Source organism: Sinohyriopsis cumingii, chromosome 6 (assembly GCF_028554795.1).
Source record: "Sinohyriopsis cumingii isolate HCF-2022 chromosome 6, ASM2855479v2, whole genome shotgun sequence".
Taxonomy (NCBI): domain Eukaryota; kingdom Metazoa; phylum Mollusca; class Bivalvia; order Unionida; family Unionidae; genus Sinohyriopsis; species Sinohyriopsis cumingii.
Window position 1 is genome coordinate 138,444,800 of NC_142966.1, and position 24,976 is coordinate 138,469,775.

The following is a 24,976-nucleotide window of genomic DNA, read 5'->3' on the forward strand; positions in this document are numbered from 1 at the left end:
AGTTTGATATGAACTGCTTGAAGAAACTGCACGAGGACGTACCACCCGAAATAATTTTTGACATTTTAATGGGAATTCGGGTTATACAACAAACAATAATTAAGTTTACCGTTCCATGTTTTTTATATACATTTTCCAGAATTATAACATCTTTACGTTTGATATTTTATCTTGTTGTACCTTATTATACAATTTGTGGAAGGTTTATCTTTCAAATTTATTATGCAATTAAATTTTACACGCTTCAAACTCAACACTTTTTTGGTACTGTATAGACACGGTTGTGCTGAGATGCCGTAAAATTTTAGTACATACACATCTATATACATCAATTGCCCAGAGCTGAGTGGAAGATACAAAAACTTGATCAATGCAATGGTCGAAATGAGTTTTAATCACTTCTCTGTCTTGATATAAACGAACCAAAAAGTATTTACATAAATATGTACAACAATAAAACATAAATTGCATAGATATAATACACTTGCATACTTCTTTGAATTTTATATTTTTTTAAACACGGGTTGATTTTCTAACTTACATAGTGAAGAAATCTCACCTTACAATAGATAATATAGTAATCTGAGAAAAACATTTATTTTTCTCACACAAATTGATATTGATTACACATTGTGATACTTCTAGAGGAAAAGTAAAAGGAAATACATTATAAGGCTACATTACAGCGACTTATTCTTTGATACAGTTTCAAGAATTCATTCTAATAAAAATGATAAAAGATCCACCAGGTGTACAGTAACACATGTAATGTAAATTTGATGTTCGAATGGTTTTCTACCAAAAGAGAAAACTACCACAGGTTCAACATTGTGAAGCAATCAGTTTACTGGAGATTAATATTGTGTTTGATTTATCGTAAGTTATATCCTGTCTTTCCAATTATGTCCTCAACCATGTATTTAACTTTCAAACTGTTCATGTTCTATTGGAGTATTGACTGCGATAATGCTCTCACTCGGAGTTAAATTACAAGTACTGCGAAAAAGAAATATCGTCGATGGTTGCTGTACACTCATGCAAAGTGAGATACTAAAATTTTACCTTGCATGGCCGCATATATATATATATATATATATATATATATATATATATATATATATATATATATATATATATATATATATATGTGTGTGTGTGTGTGTGTGTGTGTGTGTGTGTGTGTGTGCTTGAGGGACCCCCAACATTTTAATTTACCCCTCAGTTTTGATACTAAAGTTTCTTTATTCAGTCTGACCCCCAATTCTGACACCAAGGGGATTTTTTACTCTCAGTCATTCACTCCTAGATGATGTCCAGCTTCTCAGAACATACATATCCTTTTTCTGATGCAAAATGGTACCGTACAGGGATAGCGAAATGTATTTCCTTGTGATGCTCAGGAATATCGCATGTGCTTAGACTGAGATAATACTCGCTATCTATATCTAGAACAGTTATCTTTGATGATTCGATGTTCTCTCAGATGAACAGTCAGAAAATTGCTGATCATTTTTTCCCCTTCATGGTTTTAGTGATTGCAGGTTTGTTAACAACAGCTTGACAAGTATTCATCTCTGGTGTGGCATGCTAGTTGAATTTTCAAGCTTCAAGAGCATTTTCCTTTTTTCTTCTTGTTTTGTAGTTACATCCGTCTTCTGAGGTTTTGCACTTAAGATGGTAACACTCTTTCCAGATTTACACGTTGTTTTAGAACCTTGGGTGCATCAATATTGTCAAGGTTTGGCATGTCATGATCAGTAAGAGCAAACAAGCTCTGTTTACACACGTATCTTTTGATGAGATAGTTTCCAATTTGCAACGTTTTCATGTCCAAGACACATCAGACAAAGGTGTGGACTTGCATTCATATATATTCTGTGGTATCTGATGTTCGTGTGTCGGTAGGGCTCCTCAACGTAAAATCATTCTTACAGCTGGTATTACATGTTGTAGATCTCTTTCAGTCACATATTTTCCAACAAACTGCTCATGCTTATATAATTCATCTCCCTCTTTAACTGTAAATGTTACTTTTTGAAACCTTCTGCACTTAGCAATATGTATATCGCTGACATTCTTGGAACAATGGCTTCAAAAGCTGTAAATACAAATGACGAAATACCACAATTTGGCGTCTAATGAATGGTGCATTCATCATACCATGTATAAAATAAGTATGAACTAGTATTCTAATAAAATAAGAATGAGTCATTATCCGCATAAAATAAGTATAAACTAGAATCCATATAATATAAGAATGAACTATTGTCCTTATAAAATAAGTATGAATTATTATCCATATAAAATAAGTATGAACTATTGTCCTTAAAAAATAAGAATGAGTCATTATCCGCATAAAATAAGTATAAACTAGAATCCATATAACATAAGAATGAACTACTGTCCTTATAAAATAAGTATGAACTATTATCGGATGAACTATTATCTGTGTAAAATAAGTATGAATTCTTATCCGTATAAAATAAAACGAATATTTAGCATTCCTATATTTCCTTCCATATATAATTCATGCATGAACATATTTATGCAAACAATTCCAAAGTATGCTGAATTTTATACATGACCTCTCTCTCTCTCTCTCTCTCATAAACGTTTTGATTGAAATCCTAGTGGTATTTGTTTCGTTTGAAGATACCTCTCCACAAATGTGATCCGTAGATACCATAAATATGTGAACTGTTACTTACAAGTACAGTATAAATTAACTGAAAGTGTCCTATACTTATTTGCAAGTACGGTATAATTAATGGCAAGTACCCTATAATTACTTGCAAGTACGGTATAATTAATGGCAAGTACCCTATAATTACTTGCAAGTACGGTATAATTCATTACAAGAGAACTGCGACAACTACTGCATCAACATTCTGTGTGAGCCTATATCTTGAAACTTTCGAATATTCAATGCAGCTGACAATTGCGCAGAAAAATCCCATTGCATAAATTCACAATTTTTATATTATTTCAAATTTATATTTCAGTCAGCGTTTATATCATATGTGTTAATTGACATGATTATGGATTGTAAGAGGGTTTACTAATTAACGCGACTTGGTAATAGACAACAATTCTTTTGTTAAACATATTTGTAACAGAATGACAAACGTTGAACACAGTAAGAAATTTCACATTACGTTCTTGCAGATTTGAGAGGTTATTGAAGCAGTTGTTCTGTTCAACACAAATTTCAAAATTTTAGAATGCATCAGAAAATGAAGAATGTTCTTTCAAATATTTCAGAGCAATGGTTTATATTATAGACATAGAAAACCCTATATGTGCTAGAGCAGAGGTGGGCAAACTTTCCAGTGCAAGTGCCGCATACACAAATGTACACCTTGTCGCGGGCCGCATAGTTCATTAAGTAAAATAATTAATATTTGAAATAGCAGGAACAAAAAGTTTTCTAAATAACATCTAATTAATTTTCAGTTGTTAATATGTTGTTAATATTTGAAAACGTAAACTTAAACTTCACAAGAAGCACATTTATTTGATAAACAGAGTAACATAAACAGAGTCAGTGCGAACGATGACATGTTCCTAGAGCGCATGAAAACCCTTGGCGGGCCGCATGCTGCCCGCGGGCCGTAGTTTGCCCACCCCTGTGCTAGAGCAAAGGTAATAACTGTGCACTCTGCATCATGTCACTGAGGTTTTCTCCGGAAAAAAATCCTCTTCTGAAGAAATAAATGCCACATTCTCTTTTATCCCTTTATATATAATGAAAATATTACTCCTTGTGCCTTATGGTGGTATAAATCATGAATGTTTCGCCGGATATCTCCATCTAAAACGAGGCCATCAGATCCAAACCGAGGCAAAGAGAGTCATTGCAAGCACGTGACCTGAGGCAATAGTCATTGCATTACTCGTGACTTCGTTGTAATGTTCTGCAAAAGAAGAGGGGTTAGTGTAATCGCATGAATCTGAACATGGCAGTCACGTGGGTATTTGAATGCCGTCCTGTCAGATCTAAAATCGGCAGTCCCATGGGTATTTGAATGTCGTCCTGTCAGATCTAAAATCGGCAGTCACGTGGGTATTTGAATGTCGTCCTGTCGGATCTAAAATCGGCAGTCACGTGGGTATTTGAATGTCGTTATGTCAGATTTAAAATCGGCAGGCACGTGGGAACTTCAATGTCGTCCTGATAGATCTAAAGGTGGCGCTCTGCAGTTTCGTATTTTGTCGTATTTTGCATATAATTTTAAAGAAAAATAATTTCCCTGGGTTTCCTCACTGGTTATACTGGCTATTTAAAAAAGACCTTGCATACCTTAGGTATTATCCAAAGAAGCTTTCATTCCTTTTATTTTGGTGTATGATTGATGGGTGTAAAATATGGGTTATTGAGTATACATAACGCTTAGCCTTACTTCAGATGGGCATCTTTCAAAAACTGCTAGCTCCGCTTGGTCATTTTCATTTCCTGGACTTCAGAGGTAAATTGTATTAAAAAAAGAACCGAAAAACTTTTTTTTACATTACTTCAGAGGTAAATTGTATTAAAAAAAGAACCGAAAACTTTTTTTTTACATTTTATATATGTAATAATTCATGCATAGCAGTTTCAGAAGCTGGTAATGTTTAGTTGGGCAAAAGTCATTTTCCCTATTTTAATAGGTGCTAAAGACAGTGTACTTTAGACTAATTCAGGCTGATTATTTTTAGCATAAGGGAGCAGTCATTTTAGTTAGCAGTGTGTTTAGATCATATACAATTTCCTTCGTTGAAATGTTCTGCAAAAGAAGAGGGGGTAGTGTAATCGCATGAATCTAAACATGGCAGTCACGTGGGTATTTAAATGCCGTCCTGACAGATCTAAAATCGGCACTCCCGTGGGAATTTAAATGCCGTCCTGACAGATCTAAAATCGGCACTCCCGTGCGTATATAAATGTCGTCCTGACAGATCTAAAATTGGTAGTACCCTAGGTATTTGAATGCCGTCCTGACAGATCTAAAATTGGCAGTCCCGTGGGTATTTAAATGCCGTCCTGACAGATCTGAAATCAGCAGTCCCGTGGATATCTGAATGCCGTCCTGACAGATCTAAAGTCGGCAGTCCCGTGGGTATTTAAATGTCCTCCTGACAGATCTAAACTCTGCAGTCCCGTGGGTATTTGAATGCCGTCCTGACAGATCTAAAATCGGCAGTCCAGTGGGTATTGAAATGCCGTCCTAAAATATCAAAAATCGGCAGTCACGTGGGTATTTGAATGCCGTCCTGAAAGATCTAAAATCGGCAGTTCAGTGGGTATTTAAATGTCGTCCTGACAGATCTAAAATTGGTAGTCCCGTGGGTATTTGAATGCCTTCGTGACAGATTTAAAATCGGCAGTCCCGTGGGTATTTCAATGCCGTTCTGACAGATCTAAAATCGGCAGTCCAGTGGGTATTTCAAATTCGTGCTTATAAAGCAAGCATAATAGTAAGGTAGAAATTTCAATTTCGTCAGAACAAGTATAACAGGTAAGTTATCGAATATATATATATATATATATATATATATATATATATATATATATATATATATATATATATATATATATATATGTGTGTGTGTGTGTGTGTGTGTGTGTGTGTGTGTGTGTGTGTGTGTGTATTGCATTATGTATTCACAAGCTTGAGCCTTTTACTTCAATTCTTCCCAGTGAGATTATTTTATTTTAAAATCGTTACGTTATACAGTACCTTTGATGCTGTTTATGTTGTACTCAAGTTACTGATACGGTATCTCTTACAGGTACACAATGTAGCTGTTGTACTGGAGTTGTTGATACCGTATCTCTTACAGGTACACAATGTAGCTGTTGTACTGGAAATGTTGATACAGTATCTCTTACAGGTTCACAATGTAGCTGTTGTACTGGAGTTGTTGATACAGTATCTCCTACAGGTACACAATGTAGCTGTTGTACTGGAGTTGTTGATACAGTATCTCTTACAGGTACACAATGTAGCTGTTGTACTGGAGTTGTTGATACAGTATCTCTTACAGGTGCACAATGTAGCTGTTGTACTGGAGTTGTTGATACGGTATTTCGTACAGGTTCACAATGTAGCTGTTGTACTGCAGTTGTTGGTACGGTATTTCGTACAGGTACACAATGTAGATGTTGTACTGCAGTTGTTGGTACGGTATTTCGTACAGGTACACAATGTAGCTGTTGTAATGTAGTTATTGATACGGTATCTATTACAGGTACACAATGTAGCTCTTGTACTGGAGAGCTGATACGATATCTCTTACAGGTACATGATGCTTTTCTGTTAGTGTAAAATACTGTATGCATTCATGATTGATAAAAAAATTTAATGTAAATAATACACAATAGTTTAAAGCGAAAATAGTTATTTATGTGTGTTTGCCCGTGTGTACGTTCGTACCTGCTTGTACTACTTTAGGAATAAACTCTCTCCAGAAGGTACACTCTCGGTGACGAAGACCCTGCCTTACTTGTAGATTATCACCGGTGTCCAGTACAAGATAACTCTGTTCATCCAAATCATATTCAGACCATGTAGTTAAATTTGGCCCCGAAGGATCCCTACAAACATTTAGAAAACAAAAAATTAATTTGATATTGCTGCTACTCTCTTTTTAAAAAAAAGTCAATAAAAAGGAATAGAGGACGAAACAATGAATTTGCGGTGTTAAACAGACAGCTTGTCAAACATTTAGGTAGGATTTCAAATATTAAACTTTTGGGTCTATACAAACCGTATGACAAAGGCACGTATTAACATATATGAACTTTGAGACAATATCTATGAGACGAAAAGGTGTATTCCTTCAAAGAAAACAACGCAGAATAACTTATAGCACAGCAGTCCCAAACTGATAAACTGGTGGTGGTTTAATCAGTTTCTCTGTTTGTGTGTGTGTGTGTGTGTGTGTGTGTGTGAGAGAGAGAGAGAGAGAGAGAGAGAGAGAGATTTGGATTCTTAACGTAGATTTAACACGTTTCCAGTGATATCGCTACGATGTCTGCATTGTGGCATTTTTTAGTGATGTCTAGCACTGGGGCATCATGCCTCAGACATGTCGCATTATGACTGACCCGGTCACATTAGTACCATTTTAATAAGTCTTTGGAATGACTCGGCCAGGGTTTGAACCCGCTACATCCCGCATCCGACGCAGACGCTCTAACCACATTTACCACCGTAGTGGTCATTTTAATCCAATTAATAGTGTGCAATATAGAATAATGGACAATCTTTCTTTTTGTTATTTTGTAAGAAACACGTTAAAAATAGGAAACATATACATACCATCATTGTTTTTCTGAAGCAACATATCATAATACACGTGCAATCGCAAACTGTAATCCAGTACCAATGAAGATACAAGTTAAATATTAGCTGTGTGCACGATTCGTGGTCATGAAACGGCTGACCAATTTGTTTTGATGCACATTTTCAGGACAAGTAGTTTCATATAATTCACTTGTCCCAATTATTTTTTACGTATCCAAAAGTATTAATCTCTTGTCAAGTTTTATGTATTTTAATCCATTGAAAAAACAAAAGAAATAATGTACACCATATTTGTTTCTTTTCTTTTTTCAAAGGGCTTAATTGTTTAACTTTGCATAGTCAATGTATCTTATATAATCTGCGTCTTGCTCTGATACGGTAGAAGAGTACTTCCGTCCGGATACGGTAGAAGTGTACTTCCGTCCAGATACGGTAGAAGGGTACTTCCGTCCGGATAAGGTAGAAGGGTACTTCCGTCAGGATTCGGAGGAATACTTCGTAAGGATACGGAAGAAAAGTACTTCAGTCAGCAAGAATGGCAAGGAACTCAGCGGAATTCAAATTGTCCCTAACATCTTCTCTCAAGTCTTGGTAATGGACAGAACAAAGTCTCTTCTCCCTGAGCCTGTTTGATAACCAGTACCAAGTTCAACATTGTTCCTCACTCGGAGTAAACAGAACATTTCCAGATCTGAAAATGGTTTTCTATATTGAGCTATGATGTATGCTGTGTTAAAGAGATAGCTATTTTTTCAGTTCGTTCTCATTTAGTTTTAAAATTTCCTTTCCTTGTGGAGAATTTTTAACTTTGTCTATATCAAACGTTTACTATTTTGCTCTTTTTCGATTTAAATATTAGTTTTATTTGTTTGGTCTGTCATAAATTATAAAGTATTAGGTTATTTTTATTTTGTGAATTCTTACGAGAATTATTTTTAACGGCAGTTTGTAAAAGTCTCTTATTCAAGTAAAGATGATATATATATATATATATATATATATATATATATATATATATATATATATATATATATATATATATATATATATATATATATATATGAAATGTAATTAGAGACTGAAATTAGATAGCATAAATTGTGCAAAGAAAATTCTTCAGTTTTGCATAATCGGTTTTCCCCTGACATAATTGCCCATCAATCTGTGTAAATAAATGTAAGAAATCCAAGAGCACATCGTACAAAGTATGCTGTGTTTTATCAACTTACACTTTTCTGATTACCCACTACGATGACGTCATCCATACGTCAGTGAACAATTAAAACATACAACTCTGATATGGCTGATAATCGTGCATGTATTTGCTTCTGTAAACACATGAAGGACAAAAAAACATCTTTAGTTCTTTCTCCAATCCAACAGTAAGCCATGCTGTTAAATCATATATCTCGAACGGTTCAGGTTTCGTAAACTGCACATTAGGAACACTTTCACGAATGCCTCTAATTTGCGCTTTTGCCTTTATGCCATTATTCACTGTTATTTATTTTCTACAAAAAAAATCATTTTATTTTGTGCACGAATGCGGGTCTTTAGATTGATCATAATATCTCTAGGCTGAATGATCAAAAATAATTTATTAGAAGAAAAAATGAGTGAGTTCTTATCTATGAAGTCTCCCTTTATCGACAGGCTGGAAAACAAAGTGAGCCGTTTAATCTACTTGAACAAAAGCTATGCCCATGACAGAGACTTCTGGCGTATCATTAATGACACATACATTTGTTAGGCAAGATATTTATGTATCATGTATGCAGACACGTAATTTAAAGGCCTCTTCTTATCCTAGATTAATGTCGATTTAGGCAATTGATTTAAGGCAACTTACGTTCTTGAGTAACATTTCAATCACGCGTTAGACGAACGGAAATTTACTTACTGCCAGCGGGTACAAATGTTGCCATTAACGATGTGGCGTGAAAAAGAACATTTTTGACAAAATGAATAAGTCATTTCCCTTATCCGCACTTTTAAGATTGGAATGATAATTAAATTTGGGTTTTGCTTGTTTGTTTTCTTAATATTCAGCTTAATTTTAGGAAAGTTCAAATCAGGAAATAGTATACTAGAGAAACTGCTGGTGTATTTTATTTCATTTCAGACTACCTCTCATCAAGAGCCTTGGCAAAACCTAACAGTTTGTTTCTTGGTCTGTTTTATGTAGTAACAAAAAAAAAACTGTAATGGCGATTCATTGTATTCCCTCCATATAATCAACCCTTCCTTTTAACAAAAAATTTCTCAAACCCTCGATCCTTATAGATTTACCTACATTTTCACACAAGATGGCAACAAGCAGACAATAAAAACCGCCCTTGGTCGACATGTTCTTGGATTTCGAAGAAACATCAAGAACACGTTTTCATTGGTAATTGATTGTTCTGAGAGTTTTTGTCTGACAAGCCGAGTTGATCTCAGAACAAAAATATGGTGGATCAATGTTCATGATGTTCCGTCATCTTTGTTCTTGTCTACTTGCACCTTAGAGGAGGTGTGGATTATCAACCCAAGAACGAAGTTCTTCATGGTTCTAATGTTCTTGTCGTTAAGGTGAGAAGAACTACAAGAACACTGCACTCAGAACAAGAACACTGTACTTAGATCGTAATCTCATGTAATAATCGCAAATACTCGTCACTCGTCTGATTTTACAGTTAGCAAAACATAATTTTATCTGTTGCTACGAAAATAATATATCATAAAACGTTTCGAAGGCGAAACATGTTGTTCCACGGAGACCTCGTATCAAAGGTAGCATAAACGTCACGTGTTTGCTAGTAATTTTGTTGTTGTGGTTGAAACAAGGTCAAAATGGATTAGATTCAAAACATACATAAATTTAAAAAGGACAGAGAGAGGTAATGGCCTGTAAAAAGGACTAACAAGACAAGGGCGTGTGAAAAAAAGGTCTGGCAGAGGTAATGCGTATAAAAAAGACTGACAGAGTTAATGCCGTGTAAAAAGGACTGACAGAGGTAATGGCGTGTAAACAGGACTTGCAGAGGTAATGCCGTGTAAAAAGGACTGACAGAGGTAATGGCGTGTAAACAGGACTTGCAGAGGTAATGCCGTGTAAAAAGGACTAGACAATATGAGCGTTGTGAACGACCGCGTGCTATTGAAGCAGAGCCATATTTTATCTTGCTTCTAACATGCTGAAAATTATAAATATTTCGGCAATATATTTGCTGGTTGATTGGGGTAATGCGTATGATAGTCGTTCATCATATTAACTGGTCTTTAAAGTTCCACAAAAAAACCAATTATGAAATAGCGATACAAATAAAACTCGAGGTCCCAAACGAGGTTTTCTGTTTTCTGTTGATATTTTATTCTCTCTCTCTCTCTCTCTCTCTCTCTCTCTCTCTCTCTCTCTCGATTGATCGAACGAAGACATACGTTACCCGTATTTGGCGAAGTTTGTCCAGTACTTCATTATAGTGTCGCTGAGAATCTTTTCGTCTGAGGTATATGTGGCGTTGTCTCTGAATGGTTGACCAAAAACTAGATCCAGTTCATAACCATGTATAACACCCATCCATTCCGGCCATGTTACGACGGAAGTCCTATGTTCGAATGAGTACATATATACGGACTGAGATGTTCCGAATACAGTTTTGTGATACCTTGCTAAATCTATAGTAGGACATTTAAAACTTCTATCGCCACCTGAAACAGACAATGGAGGTGAATAATTTAAAGATTAAATGTTTTAATCTATTATGATAACCTTGAACATTTATTAGATGGAAAACAAATACCGTTGTAATTTGATATTATTTTCTATTCACGAACTTAGAACCATAGTGATGAAATACTTAAATTTTTGTATTTGATTTATGAAGGCAGACTTTTAATGTCCAAAAATATCAATGCAAATTCAGTCGCACATTCAGCCTGAATTACAATCTCATTAAAATCAGATCTCCACTGCTATACATGACGATCTGACAGCGACCACTTAAGGGTCATGTTCTAGTAACTATGTAATTACCATAATCGCTAATTTTATCAGCCAGTGAGACGAAGTCTTATATTTTCATGTTGGAGACTGTGGATGAAGATCATCAATGTGTTCCGCCAGTTATAAATTCGCATGAAAACTAGAACCCTAAAAAAAACAACTTATTACACAGTTAGAGGACAAGAATTGGGGTCATCTTAATGGAAATTTCCATCAAACTGTAAGTAAAATTTGTTTCTTTAATATTCTAGGGTTAGAAGCACGGCTGTATCTAGAACTCAAAACCATGTAAACCTGTTTATCTGATATGACATCAGACATGTGACTTACACGGGTTAGTCATGTAGGCCTAAACTTCTACTCTAAGTCATGGACAAAGGTCAATCACGCAATACAAATTAAATATACATAGCAAAGGTAATACGTTAGAGGAGAGCGCTGTCCCATTCTTGAGCTTCGAAGTGAGATGGGAGAACAGCAATGGCGAAACAAGAAAACTTTAATCAACAGTGTGAGACCTGCTTTTAAAAGAACCATGATTATTATTCGTCAGGGAAATTGGCCAAGATTTCTCATAGTTGAGTGAACTGATGAGAATAAGACGATAACAAAGCTATCACCTTTTGCAATAGCAAAAGCATTCAGAGCTTGGCTGTAAAGTCGAAACTGTTAAAAAAAACGTAGCTCTGACTATTTACTTGACTGTAACTCATTGTTACAATCGTCTTCGCTAACAACGTTTTGTGGAGATACCCATAATCTCAGAATATTCATTCACCGTGACGGGAAGTTGATTCTTAAAAGCGATTATATGCTGACATTCGACTGAGCTAATTGCTTATATCAAATCAAAACCGGTTTCTTGAGTATCCAAGACTACAGTTTCATCCTTAATTCTTTGCGGTGTTTCAAATGTTACAAATATACCCACCAAAATGGTGCCGGAAAGAGAAAACCAGGAGGGTCGCAATGAATTTTCTTGCACTATCTATTATGCAAACATTGCCAGGCAAAACATATCGTGTACTCAGGAGACTGTCCTAAACGGAAACTCGAGCAGTAGATTCAACGAGTGAAACAGAAGAATGGCAGGAACTTTCTGAGGCAGGAACATTTGTGGAACCCACTATTCCATTTAACGCAGCTGCCAATTCTACGCCAACACGTCAAAGATGGCGAAGAGACCTGTCACATATAATGTCTGTACGCAGGCGTACATTCCATGACCAGAAGATCAAACCAAATTCAGTTTTTACACCATCAAAACCCGTGCGAGCAACCACCAAAAGAGGGAATGCAGATAACGTACATAATCAGCGAGAGTGTATAAAAAATATAAACCCACCACTACAAAAAAAAATTAAATCCAGCCCAAGAAAAGAGCCTCAATCAACCAGCTCTAGTGGCCAGCAAAAACGTGTGACATATATGATTTCAAACCGTTAATGCTGACTACGAAGGGATCAGCAGATAGGTGACACTGATGGAAATGCATGATTCCGAAAACCAAATAAAGAGATGGTTAAAGAATTAATCGACTTCAGGATGGAAGAACTTTAATTATCTTAGGAGTCTAGAGAGTGTGGACACTGGAAAGCCACTTTGGTATCACACCAACCAAGGAAAACTTCAAAACGTCACGTACTGCCACCACTTCCATGAATATATATGACAACATAATGTGGTGAAATTGCTGAGATTTCAAATATTGACAAACGTAGTCTTCAACTTAAAAAGCATGGAGTAATAGATGTATGCCTTTGGAAGACATCCTTAAAAGCGTAATAGTTCTATGCCTTCGGAAGACATCCTTAAAAACTTAATAGTTGTATGCCTTCGGAAGACATCGTTAAAAACAAACGATGCAGATAATCGTAACAGATTCATAGCCTATAAAACCTTGCCAAAAAATACCGAAAAGGTCGCTGGACGAGTGCTCATTATCAATAATAAAACTCGTCAAATTCAAGTTAATCTCAATGCTACATTACAGCCTAAACCTAACCGTGTGTTCCATACAAAAAATCTCTTACACTTTGTCCGTAATATCTCCCTGCTAGCATTCCAATCAATCCGATTTTTCCCTTCGGATTGAACAGTTACTAGCACCTTTTGATCTACTCGGCAACTCTTACGGCCATCTTACGGCCATCTTACATTTCTGGGCTTCAAAGATATCAATGAAATACGGAACTAAATAAAAGTATTTCTTTGAAAACTTTGCGAAGTTGCGACTACTTCATTGGTAGTGGCAATATTCAAAAATACTATTAAAAAAACTATCATCAAAGATAAAGCTCTCCGGGAGAGATGGAAACTAAACAAAGCAGATTGGGAAATATATTTTGGAATACAAAACCTAATTCTTTGGAAATTCTCAGAAGTATCAACAAACCATGGATTGGTGATACATGCAAAGACAATAATGCAACTGAAAAGGGTGTTAAACACTTCGGTACAATTTACTCAACTGAAGAAAAAAATATGAATATGTACCGTCTGAGAGAGAGAGAGAGAGAGAGAGAGAGAGAGAGAGAGAGAGAGATCATATTCTCTACACTGAATTCATCTGTCAAATCAGTATTAAATCTGGTGAGGAACATCATTTATACAAATAAAAACAGTTATATCAAACACCTAAAGAAAGCTAATAAAAATGTCACAACCGTAACAGAAATCTCAGATGCACTGACTGAACATTATCAAAAAGCCTTTAGAATTACTCTGAGAATTTCCGCTATATGAACGAATGACTATGTTCCTCCAAATCTGAAATCTGCTAATGCTGAAGATTACTAAAACTATTTCAGTCTCATAAAATTACAAGACTCTCTATGAGCAAAGTAGCACCAAATGGCACTCACTCTCTCGATGGAGCTCAGCAGGATCAAATGGTATCCAATATCAATTGCTGGAATGCTTACCTGATACAGACCTCAATATACTACTAAACACCAAGACAAGTTGGAAACCTGGCGACCTCCAGTCATCAGAGCGACCTCTCGTTCTCATGGTGAGAAGCAAAAGTGATACCAGTAACTTTACCTGAGCGGACCATCCCATGTCACAAACAATCTGTATTTGCACGAACATGGAACATATGATAAATGACAGATTCCTCTGCTATCTTGAATCCAGCAAAATACTATCAGAAGTTCAATGAGTATTCAAATTCCAGAGAAGTACAACAGACCATCTTGTCAGATTTAAGCGTTTTTTTTTTGTTGTTTTTTTTTGTTGTTTTTTTGTTGACTAGGTTTTTTTAATGTTGGCCAAATATTTTAAGAAATTTATATTTGTGCCTTTACATTTTACAGAATGTTACTATGTACGCTTTTATGCTATATCTTGTAATAATTCATCTTAATGACACCGCTCCGCTGTCCTAAGTGGTTGAGCGTCCGCCTCGGAGGCGGAATATCGCGGTTTCGAACCCCGGCCGAGTCATACCAAAGACATAAAAATGCTACTAAATACAGCGGCCTCGTTCGGAGCTCAGCATTAAGAGGTTATTGTTAGGACTGGTCGGCCTTGTGTCAGGATTATGTAACTGGGTGGGACATGATGTTACATGTATGCGGCATGATGCCCCAGTGCTAGACATCACTATAAACTGACTGTAAAATTGTTAAACCTACGTTAAAAATTCAAATCACACACACACAAACACACACACCAGAGGCGTAGCTATGATATTTTGCGCCCGGGGACGAACTATAAAATTGGCGCCCCAGCCCCCTCCCCGTTTAATCACATTTTTGAATATTACCCTTGTTTACTTTTTATAATGTAACGTTGTAAGCCTCATTTTGGCGCCCCTGTACCTTGGCGCCCGGGGACATATGTACCCCCCTGCCCCCCCCCCCCAGCTACGCCTCTGACACACACACACACACACACACACACACTTTATCCTAATGTATATTTTGAGGTGTTAATCGTCTGAAAGTTCCTATGTAATTCTTCATTTTGATCAGTTTTAGAACTTCACTTATATTAGATGGTACCATATAGTCATTATTAAAAGTGTCGTAAAATACTATTACGTACACATATACATACTTTAAAACTCTTGTAATTTGAAATAGGAACTTGTATATGGGCATTTATTATTTTAAAAAGCATGTTCGTGAAATTTACATTACTTTTAGCTTCCACTATGCTTGCAGTGCAAACGATATATAGTCATTTTTTGATGCAGAACATCATAATTCCAATATATCTGCCTTAGCCATAGAAAAATTACTGGTGGTTTTTCAACGATCTGAACATTACGAAATAGACGCCAGTGTCAACGATCTGAACATAACGAAATAGACGCCAGTGTCAATGATCTGAACACAACGAAATAGACGCCAGTGTCAACGATCTGAACATAAAGAAATAGACGCCAGTGTCAACGATCTGAACATAACGAAATAGACGCCAGTGTCAACGATTTGAACATAACGAAATAGACGCCAGTGTCAACGATCTGAACATAAAGAAATAGACGCCAGTGTCAACGATCTGAACATTACGAAATAGACGCCAGTATCAACGATCTGAACATAAAGAAATAGAAGTCAGTGTAAATAAATTCCGAAAATTCTTCAAGGCTCCTTTGTTGCCCCTGGAATGATGGACCCTAAACATCGGTCATCATCGACGTAAATTAGTTTGTGATTTTTGATGGCAAAAGGCATAAATACACGTGTTAATTCAGCTATTAAATAAGAGCTTTGCAAAAATAAAGCACGCATGTGCTGGAGATCAAACATATGTTTCTTCCAGCATCTGCCTCTTAACTGGATCAAGCTTATATTGATTAACACCTTGGCGGCATAGCAAACGTTCCCTTAGTGCTGGATATAGTCAATATTGCTTGACGCAAATTCTGCAATTCTAGACACCATGATGTACGGGAATACAGATAAAATCTCATGATATTCCATTTTCTTAAACATATGCTCTTTTTGTTTCCGAACATTTAAGTTGCCTCTGAATGTTCGTAATGAACGCTAATATGTCCGATACGAATATGGGGCTTTTCTTCGGAATTCTTGAACGACCTGGTTAAAGGTCTGTTGCATTATGGGTAATAAAGAGTCAAGTTTACGTTATTAGACTAAAATAAAAGCTGTTCAATATTATGTAAGCGGCTCATCCGGTACATTTAGTAACAACATAAGCTACAAAATGATTTCAATATCTCATCCGATACATTTAGTAACAACATAAGCTACAAAATGATTTCAATGTCTCATCCGATACATTTAGTAACAACATAAGCTACAAAATGATTTCAATGTCTCATCCGATACATTTAGTAACAACATAAGCTACAAAATGATTTCAATGTCTCATCCGATACATTTAGTAACAACATAAGCTACAAAATGATTTCAATGTCTCATCCGATACATTTAGTAACAACATAAGCTACAAAATGATTTCAATGTCTCATCCGATACATTTAGTAACAACATAAGCTACAAAATGATTTCAATGTCTCATCCGATACATTTAGTAACAACATAAGCTACAAAATGATTTCAATGTCTCATCCGATACATTTAGTAACAACATAAGCTACAAAATGATTTCAATGTTCCCAAATAGTAATCACATGAAAGGTAATGATTTCAGCAATTTAGTCGACATGTTGGTGCATGGCTCTCATAAACTATATAATTTACGTTTTAAAAGAAACAAGAAACTGCATCTTCTTTTCATATTGAACATGCAACTAAACTCCTTTTCGACTTCAAAAGTGTAATCCCTTCCAATAGAGATGAGTGCATGTTTTTTTTCAGTGCAAATGTTGTAAATAATAAAGGGCTGTTTTTCCTGATTCTCTTTAATTCAGTCACGAGCTCGATGTTATTTGTGTATTTATAATAAGTATCAGTGCATCAACATCAACTATTTCTGACACAATGTCCTTCTAGTTTGGAAAAAAAATCGCTCTCGTGTAATGCAGAGTTTTGTCAGAGTATTCTCCATATTTTTAAGCAACGAAACTCAAGTTCATCCTCGAAGTCCCAAAACTTGGTAATTCTATTATTAGTATAAAGCTTTTATTTAGTATTATTATTAGTATAAAACAAGTATCACAGAATTTTCCATATTTTCTTAACTTATCTCACTGTCTTTTTTAGGGCAAAATTTCAATGGCGTACTATTATATATAATTTTGGTGATTTATGATTCTACTTTAGAAAGTTTCCAGAATATGTGTCATGATATCCTTGACTCGAAAAACCAATGATGATAAAGCTATACACAAGTAGTAAAAAATTTAATTGAAAGAACTTTCACGCTAATTATAAGCTGCATCGTCAAAGATTAAGTGGGTTTAAGTCCCATGGGGGCTTGATCAAACCGTTCTCCCCATGACAGAAAATGTGTCAACAGAATAATGAGACATATCCTCAACCGATCTCAATTTTGATATACGTAATGTTTAAGCTAAATGCATGGTACTTCATTTTCTTCTAGGCAATAATTGGAACAGTTATTAGAATAAAATGAAGAAGGAGACAAATGCAATAGGGATAAAAAGCGATATAGACCGAATTACCAGAATCTAACAGTAGAGTATTGAAACAATGGATGAACAAGTCTACTACTACTACTACTACTATTACTATTGCTACTACTACTACTACTACTACCATTACTGCTACTACTACTACTACTGATGATGATGAAGCTGATGTTGCTATTATCATTACCACCACCACTATTTCTAGTTATACTTTTATAATAATAATAATAATAATAGTAATAATAATAATAATAATAATAATGCCTATAGACTGAGTAATCAGAATTTAACAGCGAGAGATTGGCATTTGGGTAGACAGCTTCACATATGGATTTCTTCGCATTAAAAAGAGCTTTAATACTATTTTGCATACCCCTATAGATAAAACATTTATTTATACAATCTACTACAGTATCTACTATATTATCTATTAAATTATCATAAAAATTGCCCGTCCGAGTCCTACCGAAGACTTATAGAAAAATGGTACTAACATCTGCCTCGCTTGGCGCTCAGCATTAAGAGGTTAGTGTTAGGACTGGTCGGCCTGGTGTCAGGATAATGTGAATGGGTGGGACATGATGCTACATGTCTGCGGCATGATGCCCCAGTGTTAGACATCACTATAAATTGCCACCCTGCAGACATCGTAGCGATATGACTGGGGTTTTTTTAAGCTACGTTACAAATCCAATTCACAGAGACAAATAAACACACACCAGTATCATCATCATCATCGTTCACAAACCTAAAACCCGGAATGGTGAAATTTTGTGCATTGCAGCTCACGGAGTTAGATGCATTCTAGGGTCGCATTCTGGTTTACCCAATGTTTAGAAACGTGATTTACTTCAAGGAAATAAATGTTTTTCGACTCTAAGTAGTCAGTAATAATCGGACACCATACAATGAGATTAGTTTTTTGCCGTCTGTAGTTAAAATTATTCTGATAACAAAGATCCATTAAATGCAAAGTCATATTTCTAAGGGTCTGAGGTGTCAATACCTATATGCCCTTACCTGCCTCATCTAGAACGTCGATATAGCTGCCTCTTTCACTGGCCAATTTGGACAGTTCATATTCGTACACAACCGCTTCCTTCATCAGGGACCCCTGCATCGGTACTACCTGTTCTAAGGCACCTAGAAATGTATCTCGAGACATCATGTCAGGACTCCATAGTTTATTATTCGGAAAATAATCCTGAACAAAATATGCCAGAAAATATGTCCCCTCATCCTTGGTCACTCCAGCTAACATGCTGCAGTTTTTCATCAGACCTGAGTTTAAAAGATCCAGAGGAAATTTTTCCAGGAATGCCCCATCTAGTGTTGGGGCGAACATGTATGTTATGAAATCACCCATGAAATTCCATACTTTTTCCGTCAAATTGTGAGCGTCAGCAGACATTAAGCACTCTACTAGACTGTCGCGGTTGGAAGTTTCACATTCGACTTTCCGCCCAAGCTCTTCAGCATACCTTATAGCGACATCTGGTGGCATGAATGCCCAGTCGCTTAAGGCAGATCCACTTTCTAATATGGCATTTGTGAAGTATTGTTGGGAATGTTTCGAAAGACAATGATAACTCACACTGGCTGCACCTGCACTCTCCCCGAACAATGTAATTCGTGTTTTGTCCCCTCCAAATATTTCAATGTTGTCATAAATCCATTTTATTGCCATCTGTTGGTCCCATAGACCCATGTTTCCCGGAACATCATCAGACCCCAAATATAAGAAGCCAAGGGGACCTAGCCTGTACTGAATAGAAGCAACTATCACATTATTTTTTGCAGCAAGTAATTTTCCATCATAAATATCGAGAGTTGATGTCCCCAATACAAAGAAGCCGCCATATATCCATATTAGTGTGGCAAGTTTCCCGTCAATATTTTTTGGAACCCACAAGCTGAGATACAAACAGTCCTCGCTAAGCCGTGTGTTGGCATTCCACATCTCCACGCCCTGGAAGCGATCCCAACTGTTATCTATGGTTTGGAAGCACGAATTGGGACGTTTCGTGGTTGAAAGAACCGAATCCCAATTTTCCACAGGTTCCGGTTTTCGGAACCTCAGAGATCCGAGAGGCGGTTTGGCGTAGGGAATGCTGAGGTAGATATCAATATTGGTGTTGAGCACATTCTCTGTAAATCCCTGCACATGTCCATTCAGCGTCTCCACCACCGCTCCATCAACCGGAAGAAAGACACAGCAGATGAGCACCGGGCACAAGAAATTGACAAGAAGAGACGCCATGATCTAGCAGTGTCCTTCCTGCAATTAAACAATAAGTTATATTTAACTCAACAATCAAATAAAGGTGTATCTTTGTGTGTGTGTGTGTGTGTGTGTGTGTGTGTGTGAAAGAGAGAGAGAGAGAGGTCAATGTTTCACAATGAATGGGAATTACTGAAGTCATCAATCTTTTTGGAGTGTTTGTGTTCTTTCTTTATTTGCTTATATAGAATTAAGTATTCAAAACCTTATTTGCTTATTTAGAATTCAGGATTCAATAAAATTCAAAACTTTCCAAAATGGAGAATGGAACTGAATATTCATTGTCATATTGTTCAGATTGACATAAAATACACAAATCGGAGAATCTAAAATAATGAAAGTACTTAATGACAAATGGACTTGAATTAATCCTTTTGAAATTGCGCTCAACCTATTTTATATTCTTTTATCTTTATCGGATACCAAAATTCTACTTTCTTCGCGACTAGAAGTACTTTATTATCAATCCCAAATTAACAATTCTATGGCATATATGGAAGTGATTTCGTTTGAAGCTCTTGTTTGTTGTTATGCTGGATGTACTTGCATCTTTTAAAACAGAAAAATAATTTAGTCATTGATATAAAAGAATTTTCAAACTAAGAAAGTTCACGGAGAAGAGTCTGATTTTCCCGAAATTAAATAATTATAAATAGATATAATACTTTATTCTAGTTTCTTGGGAAAATCATTTTAGCGTTCTCAAGATCATTTGATTTAATATCCGTGTAATGAATGCTGTCGTCAAAATAAGCCGAATATGAATTATGCATATCACGTAATCAAAGCAAAAACTATGAAACGTGAAAATGATGTTACTTTCATACAACATTTAGAAATAAAGATCACCATGCAACGTATGTTTTATATAATTTATATGTATATTAATATTATATCATCTCATTTGGCTGACGTCAATAAAGAATGAAAATAATTTTAATTTGATACAACTTTTAGAAACAAAAGATCACCATTGCAAGTTATACTTCAACTGTATTTAAAACGAGGAGCTACAACAAAAACAAAATTTGAACAACTTATATTTTTCTGAATGAAAAGTGTTTTTAATCGTTCACGTTCAATATCGGTGCCTAGTGCTACTGTATATGGTCAGGTACCTATGCAAGACGTTGTTAGTATGACGTTAAACGCAATACATCACATCTGCTACGTGATGCTGATCTCGTTGCGGACACTTTTACAAGCAGTGGACAAGTGAGACTAATTCGTAACTCGGTCTGTGCAAAGGGATTACTGAATTGTATAATACAGACCTATCGACTAACCCTTCCTAACTCTTTTAAATACACCTGGATTCATTTTCCAGGTCAAAATTAGGTTACAAATGATCTCTTGGTTGAATTAATGATACTGCAGCGGGACCAGATGATATCAACTGCTGACTCAGCTCGTACTAAACATATTCAATAACAAGATGTATTAGGAAAAGAACGAAACGATAAATGACAGACTCCGTTGATATCACGAATGATAAATGACAGACTCCTTTGATATCACGAATGATAAATGACAGACTCCTCTGATACCACGAATGATGAGTGACACGCACCACTGATATCACGAATGATAAATGACAGACTCCTCTGATATCATTAATGATAAAAAAGACTCCTCTGATATCATGAATGATAACTGATAGACTCCTCAGATATCACGAATGATAAATGACAGATTCTTTTGATATCATGAATCATCAATGATAGACTCCTCTGATACCACGAATGATAAGTGACAGACTTCTTTGATAACATGAATGATAAATGACAGACACCTCTGATATAATTAATGATAAAAAAGACTCCTCTGATATCACGAATGATAAAAGACAGACTCCTCTGATATCACGAATGATAAATGACAGACTCCTCTGATATTACGAATGATAAGTGACACACACCTCTGATATCTCGAATAATAAATGACAGACACGTCTGATATCATTAATGATAAATAAGACTCCTCTGATATCAAGAATGATAAATGACACTCTTCTGATATCATGAACGATAAATAACAGACTCCTCTGATATCACGAATGATAAATGATCTCTTCTTTGATGACACGAATGATAAATGACAGATTCCTCTGATATCACGATTGATAAATTCACGAATTCGTAGTTTGTAGGTTAAAACTTACAATTATCATGTTCCTTTCAGCTCATTTTCCTTTCATAGTAGATGTTTGTCGGTAGAGACATATAGCCCATGTACATAAACTCAATAGTCGTGTTGCATGATGGCATGGAATGGGAAAATGGGAGACGGGAACTACGCCAACATGATTCAGTCCTATAATTAAACGATAAAATTGATGTTCTAGCGCATTTTCAACAGTATAAAAGCGCATTACTTCTGACTTAGCATATGTAATACTGTCAAACAAACATGAAGAGAATTTCCAGTACAAAACAGGCTCGTGTTCCTGTCCCATAAATTTGCAAATATGGAACTGAACCTTGGACTTGTTACTCAATGCAAAAGCTCATAACTTTCCTTTGCTGAAAAGAATAACCATTGGGAATTTGTTTTATATGTTATCGATTCTCTAATCTGCGAGTTGCGTCAATTCTTCCATATGCTTTTCTGAAGAGAAAAAAAGTATGTGAATAATTACTGGTAGGTATTGATGTTCCGTCAAAATAAAACAGCACAACACTTCTTTCAGAATGGCTTCAAACAAATGCATGTATGTATGGTATAAAGCGCCTGAATCGAAGCGGCTGCGTCAGACGTAACTGATGTCATATTGAACGCCAATTACATGTATAGCTATCACTGAGGTGTGGGGGCGTGACTGCACGAGTTAATGTAGGAGGTATTCATATTTTAGGCAGACAGAGAAAAATGGCAACGATGTGACCACTGGACCACCATCGTTTAAAAAATCGACCCGTAAATAGGATATACGTGTTGCGAAAGCTCGATACCGTTATGGTAATAATTTAGCCAAAGCAATCCGAAATGTTCCGGGAGCACATGTACTTGCGATTTGTCTCTGAGACTGTCGAGGAACAATGTGCATACAGACTGATGGTAAATAATACTAGCGTTGTCTTGATGCCCGTTTCGTGTAACCAGAGTTAGATTTCTTCGTCATCTTCAACTAACGATTCATAGAAGACAAGATGAGTTTGATTAGAATCAGACACGATCCAGCCGTCTTCACGAGCTATACCCTCCACAAACGAAATGTGTTCTCCTTGAGTTTACGTGAGTAACGAACAAGGGGGCTGCCACTCTCTGTAATATGGGACTATGAAAAGGACAATCGAACGAGTGTTGTTTATGTCCGACCAAACATTTGACAAATTCTGTTTTACCCTAACCGTTAGATTCTTCATTGGCATGGTCAAGAGATGGCAAAGACACAATGCCTCCCATTGTCGACTGTCTAGCACTTGAGAACTGAGGTTGCAGTCATTACTATTATTTTTAATTGTATGGATAAATAAGTCAAACATGACAGTTAAGTATAACATGAACAGGAATACAGAAAATGAACACAGCAGCAGCAGCGGAAAATGTTAGTTTTGTTTTAATTTCTTTATTACTTTTTGTTTATTTTTATTTGGCGACATGATGCTTTGCATGGGCACATCTTGTTAGTGTTGATGCTGGCAGGCATCAAATCTAAGACGTTTTGGTTGCGTAGATCCTTCCAGTGTGGAGCATACTGGTGTAAATCGCTAACTACACACAATTATTGGTAAGTGTGGTATATCGTCAAAGTGGAGTGAATTTCTTCCTAGCATAGTTATGGATATGCATGCATCCCCAGTCGCATGACTTTGAATAAACTGACTTCTCGTGAACATATAAAGCTTGTGTTATCACACTGCGATATAATGGTCCTTTATGTGTTATCACACTGCGATATAATGGTCCTTCATGTGCTGGTGAAATTGCTAAAGCTGGTCAGAAGGCAAATAAAATGCAAGACAAATAGAGACTAACACTCAATTTACACGTCGACGGAAGAAAATATTTGAATATTTCATGTTGAAAATCAAAGGCATCAGAATATTGATTCTTCTACACTTATAGAAAGTCTCTCTCTGCTAAGTGTCCACAGAGTACGGGTCGTAGCGTTCTGCATCGAAAATGGGGTCCTATTGCGTGTGTTTTGGTCCTGTCTTAAAGGAAATGAGGAACACCCTTTAGACATTTCAGTCACTCTAGACGCTTTAGGCGTCTTACTCAGTGATATAGCCATGTAAGGAATGGAATCTTTTAACTATGCTTTTCTTTTTCTCATGTACATAATTTTAGTTCCTGATTGCTTTTGAGGGTATTCCGTTGCCTTTTATGCAAAATGTTTCAGCAGGACTTTCCGTACCGAGACATATTCTGAGCAATCAATGTATAAAATTTACAACAGTAGCACTATCGATCTGAATCGAAATCTTTTTTCCCAGTTATCAGTGGGGTCCAAAGTACAATTTGCGAAATCTGTAATAGTGTTGCGTACACTAAATATATATTTCTAGTCCGCCCTGAATATACCCGCTGCAAGAAGATGGACGTATCACAAATCAAGTTAGTCACGTGAATATTATTTTATTGTAAACATCAAAAAGTTATAAGGATCAATGCAATTTGACGGGTACCATTTCTTTGTCTTCCTTTTCTGATTATGACTGCGGATTTCCATTACTGTCTTGTTTGTTGATGTATCTATAAATGTAGCACCGATAATCAAAATCAATGACGTATCGATAAATGTAGCACCGATAATCAAAATCAATGACGTATCGATAAATGTAGCACCGATAATCAAAATCAATGACGTATCGATAAGTGTAGTTCCGATAATCAAAATCAATGACGTATCGATAAGTGTAGTTCCGATAATCAAAATCAATAAGGTATCG

General features: G+C 36.0%; 1 protein-coding gene across 1 annotated transcript in view; it reads right to left on the bottom strand.

Moving 5' to 3' along the window:
• Positions 1–382: 382 nt before the first annotated feature.
• Positions 383–24,976, bottom strand: part of LOC149798089 (cholinesterase-like) — a 36,073-nt gene continuing 11,479 nt past the window's right edge. The window contains exons 2-5 of the mRNA XM_089963180.1: positions 18,821–20,078; positions 10,712–10,976; positions 6,414–6,574; positions 383–3,914 (exon numbers count right to left, since the gene is read on the bottom strand). Of these exons, the coding sequence (XP_089819306.1) occupies positions 3,826–3,914; positions 6,414–6,574; positions 10,712–10,976; positions 18,821–20,060 (1,755 nt within the window). The 5' untranslated portion in view covers positions 20,061–20,078 and the 3' untranslated portion in view covers positions 383–3,825. The remainder of the gene's footprint in view (positions 3,915–6,413; positions 6,575–10,711; positions 10,977–18,820; positions 20,079–24,976) is intronic.